The 18,248-nt window shown below is 36.6% G+C and overlaps 1 protein-coding gene across 1 annotated transcript; it reads right to left on the bottom strand.

The window, feature by feature from the left end:
• Window positions 1-7,307: 7,307 nt before the first annotated feature.
• On the bottom strand, window positions 7,308-16,957 carry LOC122137484 (prostate stem cell antigen-like). Its single transcript, XM_042724771.1, has 3 exons — window positions 16,503-16,957; window positions 14,556-14,696; window positions 7,308-9,051 (listed from the first exon to the last, which is right to left on the bottom strand). Exons 1-3 carry the CDS (start codon window positions 16,579-16,581, stop codon window positions 8,852-8,854), a joined length of 420 nt encoding a protein of 139 aa, XP_042580705.1. The 5' UTR covers window positions 16,582-16,957; the 3' UTR covers window positions 7,308-8,851.
• Between the last annotated feature and the right edge of the window lie 1,291 nt (window positions 16,958-18,248).

Here is an 18,248-nt window from a genome sequence, read left to right as displayed (position 1 = left end):
TACCATCATCAGATACCAAGTGATGTGTTGGACAAGTTGTCAGATCCTAAGTAATACGTGTATCAAAATGAGCTAAAAAGTATTCTGAGCTCATTACAAGTTATCCTTTTATATACAAGTAATAAAATCTAAATTAATTTTAATTAGTTGTCCCTTTAAAAAAAATCATAAATGTTTAAATAATCATTGTTTTACTAACATCACCACAAAAAGTAAATAACGTGATTTTAGTGTTAAAAAACCTAACTAGCCTTTTGCCATGACCATATAACATCACAAACACTACAACAACTGCAAAAATTATTAATAGTTTTAGAGTTCAAATAATACAAATAAGTTTTATCAGAAGAATTAATGTAAAAGCTTTTATAAAATGCTAAACAAAATTGTAAATGTCTTACCGTAACCTTGATTTTCAGTTTTATGAAAATGAGGTGATTGGAAATTACTAATATTTATTAATAGCAATACAAACTGTGTTTTAAAAGTGTCCCTGGTAAAGTGCTGACCAGACATTGTCATTTGATCTTAATTCCATCCTGCCACACAATCCACTACATTACAATGACACAAGCCATTAGCCAGCACCGACAGCCTCCCCATCTCCTCTACCATTTCTGGCACAGAAAGCCACAGCTTCACAGCTCATGTTACTGACCCAAAGGGTACGTCTCAACTGTCTTGATAGTCCTATAGGACAGTTGAAAGAGAGGAACTGGAAAACTGGATGTGTTAAAAATGAGTAGAACAGATTCAGAGATATAAGATATTTAGCTATATGTATGCAGAATGTTAAACCCTTTATCTCTGTTCATCTTTACAGCCACATTTAATTAATAATGAATAATCATATCAGACACTTACAATTTTAGTGACTGTAATCCTGGTAGGCTGCAGATGACGCAAAATAAGTTGTTTACTTAAAGCATATATTCTTCTTCTAAAAAAGAGCCATCAGGTCCTTCTGAAGCAGCCTTCATCTGAGCTGAAGGCACACTGTCAAGACACACGCTGTGTGCAGCTCTTTCAAATGCCATTGGCCTTATATCATTCTGAACATTATAGAGACAAGGCATTACCAATGATCCTATTGAGTTCTTCTGTTAATTATGTCCTGTGGCAACAGCCTCAGCTCAAACTAATACAAAACAGAGAAAAAGAAAGACACACAAGCTTTCGTCAAAGGTCTGTGATTTTGATCAGTTTGTCACTTGGAAAGAAAGTAAAAAAAACAAACACAAACAAGATAATAATAGAATATAGAAATATAGAAATGCAAAAACTCATAAAATGCATGCCAGCGGAAACCATTTTTTAGGAATAATAATAATAATAATAATAATATTAATAATCATATCAAGGAACATAAAATGAGAACACATTATTTTTCATTAAATGTACATTATTGTTTCTCCTCTATGCCCCGCCTTCTGAAACGCATCGATTTTTACAAAGCTCTTCACTCTGAAAAGCAAGGTGTGCTGTGATTGGCCAGCTATCCAGTTTGTTGTGATTGGCCGAATGCCTCAAGCATGTGATGGAAATGTTACGCCTCTTAACATAAAGAGACATAAACATAAAAACCATTATAAACGTGATATAAACATGATTTCTAGTTGTGCCTTCTTTTGGAAGGCCAAACAAAGTAGTTTCGCTTTCTCAGCGAAACAGCGTCACACACCGTGGACTTGAGTGAGCTGCGGCAGGCTTGAGTGAGCAGAGGTGGGCGGCTTGAGGCGGATTCTACGAAGGAGCGTACCTTGGTCTTGCAGCAACCACATGTGACGACCCCGGGCTGGACTCCACTTCGTCCACGGTGAAAGCCAATTCAGCGATCCACAGTGCAAAGTTGATGTATTTCCTCAGCGACCAGCACGGATGAGCCCCAGGCATGACGAAAGGGCAAATCATCCTCTTTTGGAAGGCCAAACAAAGTAGTTTCGCTTTCACAGTGAAACACACAGCGTCTATACGACATGGCGGCGGCGGCAACAACAATACTACAAGGAAAATAAAAGCTATGCCTTCTTTCTTTGCGTGAACATCTGGGCGGCGTTATGCAAATCTTTCCACATACTGACGTAGAGATGTGGGGGCGTGTTAGAACGAGCCATTTTAAGGGGGCGTGGACAAGTCTCAACTTTTATAAAGAATGTCTCTTTGGATTTGAGACTTTAGTCTTTGCAACTTTACAGATCTTCTTTATGCACCAAGAGCTTGTAACACTGAAAATTTGAAATCACATCATATGACCCCTTTAAGTCTCTAGAGAGAGAGGTTTAAAGACTGCCGACTTGCGACCAAAGATAGCCTACGATACAGCATGATCATCGCACAGTGTGTTTGCTGGAACGATCCACGTTTACCGACCAACCAATTTACATGCGACATGAAATTAACACGACATAGTGCTAATATATATTTTTTTCAGCACACATAAAAACTACAACTGCTAAAGTGTGATTTATCATGCTCGTTTTGTTTACCACTAGCGCATGCTGATGATGTTTTATTCTTTTACAGTATAGAGTCGATAGGTGTCATCGTCGTACAGTCTACACATATGTCATAGCCAAGTTTATTAGATCCATGTCGCACAGTGGGACATGCAGTGATTTTATAGGATTGTTAAAAGCGTGCAGTGTGTTTTGGGCTTAAGATTAATCAAAACGAAATACTTCAAATTAATACTTAAATGATTGGTTGCTTTAATAAAATATATAAACGTATATTTATTGTGACCATTTTGCAGTACTAAATGCTCCTATTATTTATATTAAATATTATTTATTGAATAATAATATTTCATAAACAACAACAGCCATCATAAAAATTGCTATATAGTAAATCCAGTCAAAAATACAAAGGCAGCATTCTGATTTGAAGTTGCACAAAATATAACAGGAGATTTTGCCCTCAGCCAAAACTATTTGCTCTGGAAGTTGTAATAGATCAATGAGACCAAAGACTGCCCGTTAGATTGCCCTCATGATTAACCACTATAGAGACATCGGCCAGCAGCAAATTCCAGAAGATCTGGACGAGGTGAGGCTGCTCTCCGAGGGTTCATGAGCGCTGAGCAGCAGCTGACGCCCTGGAGCACGCATCTCCGAAAACACTGAAGCAAAGTACTTTTGCACTTAAAAAACTCTTAAAATTATATTCAGTGACACAAAAAACAGTATTATTTATAACATTTTAGATCTGGGTGTCCACCAAGACACTCGCTGTGAAAAATACCGCAAGCAGAGGGAAACAAATGGTAAAACGGTTGGAGTTCCGATATCACTTGAATATATATATATATATATATATATATATATATATATATATATATATATATATATATATATATATATATATATATATATGTATGTGTATATATATATATATATATATAGATAGATAGATATAGATATATATATATATATATGTAGGCCTATATCTCAAAAAGACTTGTGATAGCAGAGTCTGAGTAGGCCTAAGAAAAATGGTAAATGAAGTATAATTCAAACAGTAGACAGCAGAGGTTATAATAATCTATAAATGACATCATGAAATAATAATAAAAGGCTATACCATTTATTATGCATGCATGTACAGTATGTACTTTCCAACACACAGTCAGTGCTTGAGCTGTAATAGGTATGTGGTGTGCCGGCCGCTCTCAGCTGTAAGGAGGCCTACAGAATTGCATAATGCTCAGTGAACCTATTATGAACCCTACAGAAATGACCTCAGAGCACAGATGCCTGACTTTGTCATGATCCTTCACGTTTACATTCTCTGTAATGCAGCAGAAACTCTACACTGGTGTACTTACAGTCGTGTAGTATTATCCGGCATGATGCCCTGGAGACGATGCCCATACAATGAGACATACAGAAACACTTCTTCAACTGTTCCCACACTTCTCCCATCCAATATCATCAAACAATCTTGTTTTCTATGGCCTCTTAACCATACAACAGGGCACTCATGTAGTAATGACAATGATAAACAGTCTCAGTATAAACTCAGCCTGCTGTTTGGGTCAAACTGAAAAATTGGAGGCAATCAGTTGACAGCCATGTTTTGCTCTCATGTAAAGCTGAATGCACTGTTGTTCCACATTTTATAAAACCACATGTAGCAATTAGTGGTTGAGAACACTAAAGCACTGTCAGATTTGTGGAAGACGAGTAGGAGGGGAAGAATGGAGAAAATTACCCATTATGGTTAAAACGCTGCTCTGAATATGTTTGATTGAGCCAAGTCATAATGTACAATGAAACAATTGTTGTGCCCAGCATATGTTTCAAAAGACAACGTAATTGTTAACAGCAGTGGTGAGGAAGTGTAACTTTCTTGTGTTTGTTTATTGATCGAAAGATCCTAATCATATAACGCATTCAGAGAAAACCAAATGCCTCTACATCAGTTTAGAGCTAACCGATACTTTCTAGAGCTCAACATTCAATCACCACAACAACTCCTATTTCTTTTGTGATATAAGGTATAAACCATGCCATTTATTCTGACAGTCTTGTTTACTGAATGTGCACGCACCATTTTCCTGAAGAACGCAGTGTTTTTAAAGTGCTTTAACTGGACCATCAAAAAAGCTGTGTGATTACAAGAATCTTTTAAGGGAGGAAAGTAAAGAGCAAGAAAAAAAGGAAGAGAGTAAGACATTACTGTTCTCTCATCTTTTCATGCTTTTGCCCATATTCTGTTCATTTAGTTCATTTAGCACTTTATTCATGTCTCGTCAATAATGCATGCTTATTTTAAATTCAAAAACAACAGAGTGGAAGATCAAAAAGAAAGAAAGAAAAAGGCATATGGAGAGGGTATGAAATATAAAATAAAATAAGATAAAAAATAAATTGAGGAGCAGATGTTTCTTTCAAATGCATACTGATTAAATGACAGCCTGGGGTATGTATATATGAGCAAAATCACACAAGTGCGATATGACTGTATATCGGCACGGCTGTGATTCGGCCATAGTCAGGAGGCTGCAGGTAATATTTATAAAAAAAAACTGCATATTTAAAGTCTACATTAAAGTACATTCTAAAGTACATTATCTCCTTAAAAACTCTTAAAACTATATTTTGTGACACAAAAACAGTATTATTTTTAAAATTATAGTGGATTTGGGCATCTGTCATGACTCCCTGTGAGAAATAATGCTAGCCGAGTGATACAAACTGAAACGGTTGGAGTTCTGTTATCACTATTATCAGCTGAACAGATTCAAAAACAAACTGTTGTATATATATCTGTTGTGATGCATTGTGACCTACATCAGAGTCAAACTGGTTGCAGCAGCACACCAAATCAACAAACATCATATCATATATATCATATACAAATATTTGTATATATACGATTGACGTTTGTTGGTTTAGTGTGCTGCTGCAACCTAGTTTGACTCGCATGTACTGTATATCACAATGCAGAACAACTGATCTTTAGCTACTTCAGTTTCATCACAACTTTAAATAAGCCCAGGTTAGTCACACATTGTGGTTTTAATGAGTGTACACACTGAATCTGCAGTATATAAGATTGTGTGAGGTGAATTGTGTTATGGGTTGACACGTTATTCCATAAAAACAAATGATACGATAAGTGTAGCCCTGCTCCACATTAAAAGCTGTGATATCGCTCAGAACTGCCAATAGTTCACCTACACTTGGATGAAATTTGTATAGTCTTGGCCGCTCTATACAATGGTTTGCCTTGTCAGCTTAAAAAAAGGCATTATTGGAAAAATAAATCAATGAAAATATCTTACATAAGCCATCATGGGTTTGCCTCCTCTAGGTTGTGACAAATTTTCAACCTGCCCTAATTTACCATTAATCTGTAGTGTCTGTTTTCTGCCAGCTCCTACTGCGGCTGTGTCTGATAGCTCTTGAGATTCATATGCAATAACAAATGAGGTATAGCTCAACACATTAAGACTGACAGGATAATTCTTTACAGCATAAATACTTGTTGTTCATCATACACTGAGCATAGACTGGTCTCTAGGATGGACTCTTGCGACTAAAAAGGTGATCACATTAGATTTGTCATTCCATAGAGTACCATAAAGTCTATAGAGTCATATTCGCACTAATCCAGGAGACTGGAAGCACTATCTAATGCGAAGAAGTTTTGCATTTAGATGAATTTGAAAGCTCAATTTTGCTGAACTCGGACCTGTAAATTCACACGAGGAGACAAAGGGTGACCAACAGAGAATCTTAATGTTACCCATTGAACTCCAAACTGAATTAAAGGGATAGTTCAACCAAAAATGTTAATTTTGTTATTATTTACCCTATCATTCCAAACCCATTAGACTTTTTTTTTTTCATTTTCGAAACACAATTGAAGATATTTTAATAAAATCTGAGAGATTTCTGTCTCTCCATTTGAAGTCCATTCTGCCAAATCTTTAAAAGTTCCAAATGAATCCAGAAATCCATATGAACTGAGCAGTTTAATCCAAGCCTTCTGAAGGGACATGATTGTTTTGTTTTAGTTTCCATCTACCATATTTAATGTGCTGTACGTATGTACGTGTTGTTATATATTTTTAAAAAAGACACTGAGTTTGTCAATATACCATGTCTGTTGCAGCGGCCAAAGAAATGTTGCATGCTCCAGGTCTAGTGTAACTACAGCTTAAGGCCAGTAAAAAACACCCTAGAACACCTTAGCAATCACACAACAATGACCTGGCGACCAGCCAGAAAACCATAGCATCATAATTTAAAAAGCATTTTGTTTTTTAAATAGACAAATATTGACTTATGACAAGTGAATGAGTTTCATGCCATGGCTTCAACTGTGGTCTGACATTGACAAATACTGAACAAACTGAAACAAATCCATTCAAAAGCACCAAATGGATTCTAGAGTCTCACCAAATTCACTGCAATCAACAGGCCATTTTTCAAAACGCCTGTGAAAGCAGTCCTTTCAGTGTCAGAGGCATGTGACAGCAGAAGTTAAAGACAGGAGAGAGTTCAGGTGCTGCACGGTGAGTACAGCTTGTGCTTCAGCGCTCATTAGCTCAGAGACAGTGCACAGTTTTGAGAGTCTGGCAGGAGCGTATATTACTGCCTCATTTTATACGCCAGCCCTCAAACCTGTCTCTGCAATCTCTCTGCTAATTTCTGGATGAATCATGAGAAGCATTAAAAGATGAAACACTTCTTCCTCCACTCTGTGAGAGATGGCTCTAACTGCCTGTGTTTTCTTAAAGGCTGGATTAAACAAATCAAAACAAGCCATGAGCCTCTGCGGATCTCTTCCCGTTTATTTTCATAAGAGCTTTCACCATAAGACAGGCCATTGCTCTTAAAAGGTTCTCTGAATCCGTCGCCTCTTCAAAGGAACCACATGAAGTATTGCTGTACATATTATAAACATGATTTCTAGCAAAGAATGAATCCTAATAAAATACTGCACTAGTCAGGCATGTTTCATGGCTCTAATTACAATGAACACAGTGGACTGAGCACTGCAAGATCTCTGCTGTGTCAGAGATTCTGTCAGGTCGAACATTTATGCCTGTGTCAAGAGATTGTGAAACACTGCCATCTCCTGGAGCTCTGAGCTCTATTTAGAACCTCTCTATCTGCATCTCTTTTTGAAACATAAAATTGCTAATTCTTGAGGAATAGCATCTTACACAGATGCATGGAAACACCAAGGCAGATATTAAACTTTATACTGTATACGATTTGAAGTTCTACCATCAGATGTGCTGTGCTGAAACACAGCTGACGAAAGAACTTCAAATCATAAATAAAGTTTAATATCTGCCTCTGTGTTTCAGATCCTGTTTGGCACTGGATCTACATTCCCCTTCTTGATTGCAGACTTTTTGGAGTTTGAAGTTTCTGGAATTTGTTTGACAACTGGTTGTTCGTCAGTGGTTAAGAAGGATTTGTTGTTTTGAACTGCCAATGTAAATGCTAGCTGAATATTTCAGTTACAAACTAAGCACCCACTCACTCAATAACCAGACCTTTATGGATATGATGTAGCAAGTCTATTCATAAAAAAAAAAAAAAAAAAAAAAAAAAATGGGGGTAAGGATTTGAGGTAAGACAACAACATTTTAATGTACTTGTTCAGTAATGAAAAATTGTATGAATTTTTAAACAAAAACTCTTGTAGTGGGGCACATTAGAGGCCTTAGCCTAGGCCTATATGAATATTAAAACTAATACAATAAGTATTTCAACACTTTCTTGATTGTCAAACGTGCATTATGTTCAAAAATAATGTGCTAATCTAAACCTGTGATTACTCTTGCTAGGACGTTTGAACTTGAGTGACAGACTTCATAAGCACATGCACTTAAAATCAGCTTGAGATCAGTTGGTTAAAAGAAATTACAAAAATATGTATGAAAATATCTAAATAATAATACTCACAACAATAAAAAGGTCAGTATAATTTCCATTACCACTTTTTTGAGAACATTTGGGCCTTAAATAGGATACAATTCCTGAACACATTTTTTTCACACATATTGTAAAGAGCATCATTTCTCATTTTTGGCTGAGCAAAATGCTTCAAAATAAAACAAATAGTTAAAAAAAATCTTGTTATCCAAATAAAAATCCCTTTTTTGGGGGGAATTATTTAGCTAATTATAAATAAACTTGCCTTGCCTAATTATCCAAAGAGAACAATACTAGGCTACGTGAAGAATTGGTTTATCCAAACATAGACCTAGGCCTAATACTCCAGGGTCTGCGCTCACATCTTTTATAGTTATATTTTCAAGTTTCATCCTGTATGTCATGCGTCGGAAGCGTAGCTGCCGTGTTTTTGTCGTGACGTTCAAATTTCAAAGTTACTTCGTCCACAGTATCAGCCCTTGAAACAATAGAGAAAACGTCAATGAGCAAATAGGCAGCAGGGTGGTCGTCCGCCAGCGGGTGGCGCTGTTGCACAGATCAGAGTTGCAGCAGTGGATGTTGACTCCCGGCAGCTCCTGCGTGTGGCAGTGTCGTGCTGTCGCGCAGCCACTAGTCAGCATGACTCCCAATGCAACTGCAGTAACACAAACAAAACAGTGTTTTAGAGCAACCACATGCTGGGTTACATAGAATCAACTTCAGAGGGATTTCATTTGAAGTCATGATTCTAATGCGTCACAACAGAGCTATTTAGTTAGTAGTTCTAAAACCTGGAGGAGAACCAGCATTTCTGAGCCGTGGGTTCATGGGTTAAGAATTTCCTGTGGGTTTTTAGAATGGCAGTTTTGGATTTATGAGTAGAATTTAATGACTGTGGTTAACTTTGCATGAAGAGACTTATGTTTTCTTCTACAGCAAATTACCCACAGTCAAACATGAATTATTAACTGTTAAAAAAGAAAAAACAAAAAACAAAACATAATTGACTGGAGCTATAAGAACTTCTTCTACCAAAAGTGAGTGCACATGCTTGATAAACTTTTTGTCAGCCAATCTTATATAGCAATTTATTAGTAACATGCCTGTGCGTAATTTATGTTATAGAACAAAACATACAAATAATGATAATCACAGACAGTAGAGTATGAGTGAGTCCTTCTGGTGTGGTAAAACAGAATAATTATTGGTTTAAAACAAACAAGTACATTAATAAATAAACACATGTAATGTTTAGAACCCAAGGTACGCACACAGGCGCTTTCTTTCCCACTTTTCTTGCTACATTTCATTGATTTTTTCCTCGCCAGTTTATACATGTCACCTCTCCTTTGGTTCCTATTTGCATTTCTATATTTTCCATCTTTAACACATTCTTTGCCACCTCCTTCTACACTCTCATTCCTCACACTCCTACATCCACTCAGACCCACAAAAATAGTATAAGCCTATCTTGTTCACTTTTTGAGAGGAACATCAGCACATTTTGAATCATCTCACACGAGAAATGACTTCCTCCATGCTTCCACGTCACTTCTTCACATCACCCTTCACACAACATGATGACATTTACATCATGCACAAATACATAAAACTCTGTATGACAGTTAACTAGAATCAGTGGTTTACAGGAATCAATTTTTTTCCTTTTTACTTAAGCTTTTATCTTCTAGTAACTCCTGCCAAGTTTAACATATGATACAGTTACTAATTCCACTAAAGGACTGTTTACATAGAAACAAATCTACCCACAGCAATTATGTCAGTAACACATAACCATAAGTTCATCCACCTACAGCCATAGTCCCACTGGTAAAAAGATAATTAAGACTTCATAGCCTGAATAACTCATTTTTGTGTAGAGGAATCAAATACAAGCACAGTCCACAGTGCTATTGAAAGTGCACTACTGTAAACACATAATTTTGTTCAGAATCAGAACTTTGAATCAGAATTATCATCAGTTGCAATCAATAACATATCAGAAAAACTGTAATAGTCTAACTTATTTTGAACCCACAATACACCTTCAACTAAAAGCAGAAGATCTGGCCATACACTACAGTAAAACAAGCGGCACAAACACTTGCTCAGGGTTGAGTCATGTGACAGGTCTGTGATGCATGCTGAGCCCTGGAGGCAGGCAGAGCTGGCTCGACTTGTGAAAGTAGATAACTCTGGAGGATTACGGCTGGCCGATGATCCAACAGAGAGAGAAAGAGAAATCCCTTATGATCTCTGTCTAAATGCTCTTATCAGCCTTATCAATTTGACTGTGTCTGTCTGTCACCTATCAGGAGGACTGTCTGTTTGAGAGTCTGGCTGTGTTTTGTCAACACCCTTTGGGTTATAAATGTAGTCAAGATTTCAGGTTACAAAATATTTCGCTCATGCAGTGATATTGGGAAAAGTTGTGCTGGAAGCCTCAAGCATAATGACAGTCTCAGTGTTAGTGATGAGAGCATTTACAACACTGCTTCATGAAGCTTTAAAACATTTATGAATCATTTGTTTCGAATCAGTGGTTCTGAGCTTGATTTAGCAAATGAGGCTTTATCACATCATAATGTTTTCAAACCATGGTTTTGAAAGATTTTGAAATTCCAAGGGTTTGGATCCACTGTCTTTGCACAGCTGAATTAAGGCTGCTCTGTGCATGCTCAAAAAGCCAGACCAAATTATGCCTGTTCAGACCCACCTCACCCCCTTGTATCAAAATATTAAGGGTGTAATGGTTAAAATTATTCATGGTTTGGTTTGTATCACCATTTCAGAGTCATGGTTTCAGTATGGTTCAGAATGTTCTATTTTAGGGATAAAAGACTAGCCTATACTGTGAAATGATTGGTAATATTTGAGCATACGTCAACAAAATCTACAAAAAGTGACTGTTTTTTTTTTTTTTTTTCTCATCACTGTTGAATGCATATCCATCGACAGAAAGAAACTTAAGCTGAACTCTGTCTGTTTGTGTTATTTTTAACAAACTACTGTATATTACAGATGTTGTCAGATTTAAGTTGAACTGTGGTGTAAGTGTGTGCCAAACTGTGGGGGAGAATGGAATGGTTCAAATTTTTATCAAGAACTGATACAACCCTACGAAAGTATACAGTTGTAATTGCTGTGTAAAGGCCACCTCTGAGCAGCATTAAACAGTCTGTCTAAAGACACCTAAATGCCACTTCAGAAGTGTTTCTGTGCCACCTTTGGAGTGTAAATTTGCCATGAATGTGTTACATAAAGTCAAAAACCAAGAAGGATTTTTAGGAATTGTTGATTCAATAACTTCAGACTTCAAGCTTATGCAGTAGGTGTTGGTTTTTATGGCTGATTAGGCGATTCAATAACTTCAGACTTCAAGGTTGTTTAGGTGGTGTAGGTGTTGGTAGTGTTGTGTTTTTGTAGTTTTTTAACGGTGAGGTTTTTTTTGGGTCATTTTGACTAGCTTAATGTTATTGCATTGGACTAAGATTTACTGACTTTGCTCACACAAGGCATACCTACTTCCACTGAAAAAATTGTTCATTTTCGTTAAACATTTTTTATTTTATTCAACCTTGTTACACTTGTGGTGTTTCCGGTCAAAAATGACCCACCTACAAATCTTTTTATCAGCTTGTTTTCTTTCAATTAGGACTGGGGTTGTGTTTATTTTTGGAACTGATTTATCGTAGGCCTCATTAATATGAGCTAACGTACCTTGGTTTTTGAGTGAAAAAAGCATCATTTGTTGATCATTTTGTCAGTACGAAAAAAATAGGAAAATATTTGCACTGTTAATCACACTAGCTCTTACTTTTAACCAATTTTTTTTTTTGAAGATGTGTTATTTTGTAAAAATAATATAATAATGTTTTTTTTTTTTGTTGTTATTCTCTTGTTATGCAATATTAATTTATCACCTAATATTGGTATCAATCTTTTTGTCAGCTTGCTTCTTTCAATTAGGAGTGGTTTTGTGTTTATTTTTGGAGCTAATGCTTTGTAGGCCTCATTAATCTGAGTTTACGTACCTCAGTTTTTGATAAAAAAAAAGCATTATTTGTGGATAATTTTGTCAATATATAAAAAAACAAAAAACATTTGCACTGTTTATCACATTAACATGCTCTAATGTTTAACCAAGAAATTTGTTTTGAAATGTTTATATCTTGTAAAAAGAAAGAAAAGAAAAGAAAAGAAAAGAAAAGAAAAGAAAAGAAAAGAAAAGCTTATAAATCTGTTGTTGCGCTACATTATCAAAAAAATGGGATTAAATCTTTTTGTCAAATAGTTTTCATTCACTTAGGACTGGTTTTGTATTTAATTTTGTTTTTGAATTTTTGTAGTGATTGATTTTAGGTTTTTTGTTTTAGCTTTACTGATCAAAAATGACCGTCCACTGAAAATGAATGGGGGAGATTGGAAATCTGAGAAATATTTAGTGTTCAGAAGCATGTTGATCATGTTCATGTTCACATATGTATTTGTGCCTGCAAATACACTGCTCAAAAAAATTAAAATCACACATTGGAACTCAATGAATGAAATATTCAATTTAAAAATAATTATTTTTATTCAGTCTATATTTGACAACAGTCAATGGAAACCAAAATCATCAACACACTGATGGCTGGATTTAAAATTACACCAAAAAAAATAAAATAAATAAATAAATAAAATAAAATAGAATAAAATAAAAATGTAAAAACCAAAAGTTACAGGCTGATCCAACTAGCATGAAATTCATCACAGCAGCATCAGATGCTCCGATGCATAATATCCAAGAGGTTCTCAATTGGATTCAAGTCTAGGGAACGTGAGGGCTAGTCAATGGCATCAATGCCATTGTCATCTAAAAACTGCACACTCTAGCCACTGAGGCCAGGCATTATCATGCACCAGGAGGAACCCAGGGCCCACTGCACCAGCATAAGGTCTCACAGCGGCTCTGAGGATTTCATCCCTGTACCTAACAGCAGTAAGGGAACCACTGGCTAACAGGTGGAGGTCTGTGCAATCCTCCACAAATATTCCTCCCCAGACCATTACTGACATGCTACCAAACCAGTCATGCTGGATGATGCTGCACGCAACATAATGTTCCCCATGGCATCTCCAGACTCTTTCACATCTGTCACATGTACTCAGTGTGAAGCTGCTCTCATCTGTGAAGAGAACAGGACACCAATGGCAGACCTACCATCTCTGGTGTTCCCTGGCAAATGCCAATCGAGCTGCATGGCGAGTTGTGAGCACAGGTCCCACTACAGGACATGGAGCCCTTATGCCATCCTAATGTAGTCTGATTATGACAGCCTGGTCCAAAACATGCACACCTATAGCCTGCTGGAGGTCATTCTGTAAGGCTCTGCAGTGCTCCTCCTATTCCTCCCGTACAAAGTAGCACAAACCAGTCCTGTTGCTGGGTTGCCCTTCTACGTCCCCGTCAAGCTCTCCTCATGTAATGGCCTGTCTCCTGGTATCTTCTGCATGCTCTTTAACACTGTGCTGGGAGGCACAACAAACTTCCTTGTGATGGCACGAATGGATGTGCTGGAAGAGCTGGACTACCTGTGCTAACCATAACCATAACCCTAGGCTTAGATCAATGAAGCCTACGATCAGTTTCAAAAATAAACACAAATCCAGTCCTAATTGAAAGAAAACAAGCTGACAAAAAGATTGATACTAATATTAGGTGATAATATTGCATAACAAGAGATTTATATGCTGTTTTTTGTGCCCCGGTCATTTTTGACCAGGAACACCACAAGTGTTATAGGGATTTGAACACAACCTGAGGGTTAATTAGGCGGGGGGCAGGGAACACTGTGATCTCTAACTTCAGTCGGTCTTTTCTCAGGAGTGATCATCTGCCTCTAATGCTCCTTACGCTGCCAAAGTGTGATGACAATTACACGCAGGGAGTCTCATGAGGAGGATTAAGGTGTCGTCCCTGGAGTTCTGTTGCTCAAAGGATTTCAGAAATCCTCCGAAATAAATTTGATGAACCAAAAACTACCATTATGCATTATGCTCCACAATGATTAATGCTCATGTTATGACTATTTCAGCCACAGGAAGCCAAGCAGTCATTTCTGATTGTTGATATATTAGCGGTTGCTGGTGGGTGTTTGTAGTCGAGGGCATTCTTACCACTTTCGGTTCTGATGCAGAAGCGATGCTTGAAGCCCTTGTGGGAGTGGGAGCAGGTGATGACTTCGGGGTTGGAACAGCCTACGTCCACATACCGCTGGTTATGCACGATGTTACAGGCATAACATTGCAGCCCGTCAGCTATAAAGCAGAAAGCAGATCTTTATTTTCATCTGAGTTATAGAGAAAACTGGAAAAGAAGAGCAAAAGCAGCAAATGTATTGGGAAATTTGGACTATAATGTGCAACCGTATCTTCTTTCACTATCAGTTTCTGAATGATTTCACCTGCTGTGGCTCCAGATCAAGCAGGGATGAGGTTATAGCGACTGAGATTGAATTTAGCCCTGAGGTTTTAAGTCACTCAGCCATGTGCGCAGAACCCTGCTGCTGATACACAAGGGTTTAGCTGCACAGTGCCTCTAGCTACACCATGACAGGTAGTTGTTAGGCTAATGTACTGCTCCTCTTTGGTAATATTGTGCGTGAAGGCCAGTACATAACATGTTATTAATGAAACACCTCAAAAAAGCGTAAATCATTTACATCAACAAGCAAAAGCATTCGCTTGCATGCATTATTGATGACCCACTAATCTTCTGAATGATTTGCAGTGACATGCGATCTGTATCTGGCATTGTGCTTTTAGACTATCCAGTAGAAATCTGCATGATGTGAGTACAGTTTCTTACAGGCTATTGGCTTTTTCTCATGTATGGTAATTTATCATTTCTGGTTATGTGATCTCCGTGTTCTTTTTAAAAGGCAAAGTTCATCTGGTGGTGGTGGTTTGCTTTATATAACCCCCTCACTGGAATCCGTTCAGACAGAAATGTTGTATTTGCATGTAAGATTAGATCTAAATGAGGTTAGTGAGCTTTAGGAGGCAACACTGCAAGCAAACAAAGATATTTGAATTCATTACTGTCATATGGCTCAGATACATTTGGCACGGAGAATTATACCTCAAATTGTCAAATACAAAAAGTGTGTTTGTTAGATTTTGTAATACAACAATGAATGTTGCATGGAGTTCATTAGTGGATTGTTGTCAAAAACAAGTGCATCCACATCCTATATAACAATAACTTTGTAAACACACAATTTGAGCATAAATTATTACATAGAGAAAATACAAACACTGTTCAAAGTCTACACTGCAAAATAGAAAAAGAAAATCAATAATTCTGCCTTGTTTCCTAGGAAAAATATTTAAATATCCTGATGACGGAATACATTTACTTAAAAAAAGCAAAATTGCATAAATATTATGACTTGCTTTCAAAGAATATATCTTGAATTAAGGTTATTTTTCTCACTAAACAGATTTTCCCATTGTCTTTATCCATAAGTCTAACAAATCAGTGGGCAAGTGAAAAAAAAAAAAAGATTCCAAGATCTACTATCTGTAAGTAAATATTTAACACAAGATTCTCAATGTTATGTATTTTATTGTAATATGCAAGTTGTATTGCAATAATGTTTTAAGACAAAATGCTAGTTTATAAGAATATATATTTTATGGACATGGTCAAATATATATATATATATATATATATATATATATATACATATATAATATATATATATATATATATATATATATGTTATTTCACTTTAATGGCATTGAAAATAACCTATTCAGTGCCATTAAAGTGAAATTACTGAACCTACACATAGGAGGCTGACAACAATGCTCATTTTAGAAGAAAATTGTAATTGGCACTTAGAGGCTTTTGCATCTGAACTCTAAGAATGTTTTAAATTTAAGAATGTTTTAAATTATTCATATATATCTATATCTATATCTATTTTTTTTTTTTTTTTGTATGTGTGTGTGTGTGTGTGTGTGTGTGTGTGTGTTACAGTATATAAGTATATATCTGTATTTTGATTTCTTCAATGTGACTTACACAAATCAATACAAACATACAGTACACACACCTACCATGTGACATGAGAAGTGTCAGCAATGCCAAGAAGTAATACAGTCCATATCTGTGCAGCAGGCAGTTCTGGAGAGTCATGGGTGCAGCTGCAGGAAAAGTCACCCGGGCAGAGCAATGAAGGGCTGGTAGTGAGACGAATCCTCCTGGGAGAAGAGCTCTCTGCCTCTTTCAGCATGAGCCACCACTCTCAAACAAAACACACTCACACTGATACTCCAAAGGAAAAGAGGAGGGGCCTCATATCAAAAAGAAGTATCAATAATGAGCCATTAAGAATAGACTACATCAAAATAAAGTGCAGTCATTTGTCCCTCATTTCTCCCATCCTTCCTAAGCCCTAGAGAGGGAGTCTTCAGTCCCTGGCAGACGCACACAGTCTGCCTGAGACCCTCTACTGGATAAGAGGTAATTTGCTCATTGATAATCCCAAAGCCCCAGATAAACACTTTCACGCCCAGCTTCTCACTGTGACAGAAGAGTCAGTCTCGATGCACTTATATGTGTGGTAGTGTGTCTGAGTCCTCAGGCCATATTGCATTTAATGAAAATTTAAGAAGCAAATCCTCACTCGGGAAGTGATGTTTAATGAAGGAGTGGGTGGGTTTTTGGAACAAACACAGACACAAATCAAAAGCTCTTGCTGTGCTTTGAAGGGTCCAATCAGTTTCAGAAGTGATTAGATGGTGACCCGAAACACTTTCATATGCAGTCATTAATGCTAGATGTCTCTCTCTCTCTCTCTTCTTCTGCCATGCTTCTTTATCTTTAGAGTTTCTCTTCGTAACACTGGCTGTCAAGATCAAGAGGTGTCTGGCATGTGTGATGTGTAGCAGGTCTAACTGGTGAAGTGGTAAGGATGTCATCAGTATTCATATGAATTAACACATTGCAATTAAAGGAGATGTATGTGTGTGCATTTTATCTATTTACTCTTTTCCCACCCCCCATTCATGTAGTATTTATGTTTTTCTATTAAAAAAAACATGACTGTAATTTGAATTGGTTTACAGTAAGTTCCCTTACTCTGAAAAACTAATAGATTTAACAGGATATTTCATGTAATTCTGCGGTAAAAATGTGTTCTTAAAGGTGCTGTATGTAAGATTTTGACTCTACTAAAGCATAAAAATACCATAATATGTTTGCAGATATTTAAGAAAGCATACTTGTTTATCTGAAAAACAATGCTACAGTCAGTTATTCTCCTTTGAAAATGTGCGTTCCGGGCCGGAATGTCAGTCTTTGTTTTGGTTTGTGAAAAGTTTTATTTATTGGCCTGTTTTGCTTTCTGTCAGAAGTCAGAAATTGTAATTCCAATTACTTTTAAAAGTTAAAGCAAACCTCTCCTCAACATTCCCCTTTGTATAATAACATTTCTTTGTTTCTTTTTTTTTTAATCCTAAAACCTTTTTTAGCCCTTAACACTTTTTTATGCTTCATCTTTGTGCTGCAGACAAGAAATAATATTTTCAGTAGCACTTTAGATTAGGTAACACTATTAACTAGTTTGCTTAGCATGCATACTAGCATATATACGCTGTTTATTATTACTTATCAGGCATGTATTAATGCCGTATTCTATATAATCATATTCTAGATCCTTAACCCCTAAACATAACTACTATAACCTTATTATGTATAAGCAGCAAATTAGGAGTTTATTAAGGAAAAAATACTTTTCCTGCCTTCAGCACAGAGATGAAGCATAAAGAAAGTGTGTGTGGAGACTGAAAAGGTCTGCGTCT

This window comes from Cyprinus carpio, chromosome B5 (assembly GCF_018340385.1).
Source record: "Cyprinus carpio isolate SPL01 chromosome B5, ASM1834038v1, whole genome shotgun sequence".
NCBI lineage: Eukaryota > Metazoa > Chordata > Actinopteri > Cypriniformes > Cyprinidae > Cyprinus > Cyprinus carpio.
The sequence above is the reverse complement of the archived record's forward strand: the minus strand, read 5'-3'. Positions and strand labels throughout refer to the sequence as shown.

What these genes read in the sequence shown, in the direction of transcription:
- LOC122137484 (XM_042724771.1), bottom strand. Translation starts at nt 16,581, where the DNA reads ATGACTCTCCAGAACTGCCTGCTGCACAGATATGGACTGTATTACTTC. An exon ending in GACACTTCTCATGTCACATG is followed by an intron (nt 14,697 to 16,502) that starts GTAGGTGTGTGT and finishes TCTGCTTTATAG; the next exon opens with CTGACGGGCTGCAATGTTAT. An exon ending in CTGCATCAGAACCGAAAGTG is followed by an intron (nt 9,052 to 14,555) that starts GTAAGAATGCCC and finishes GTGTTACTGCAG; the next exon opens with TTGCATTGGGAGTCATGCTG.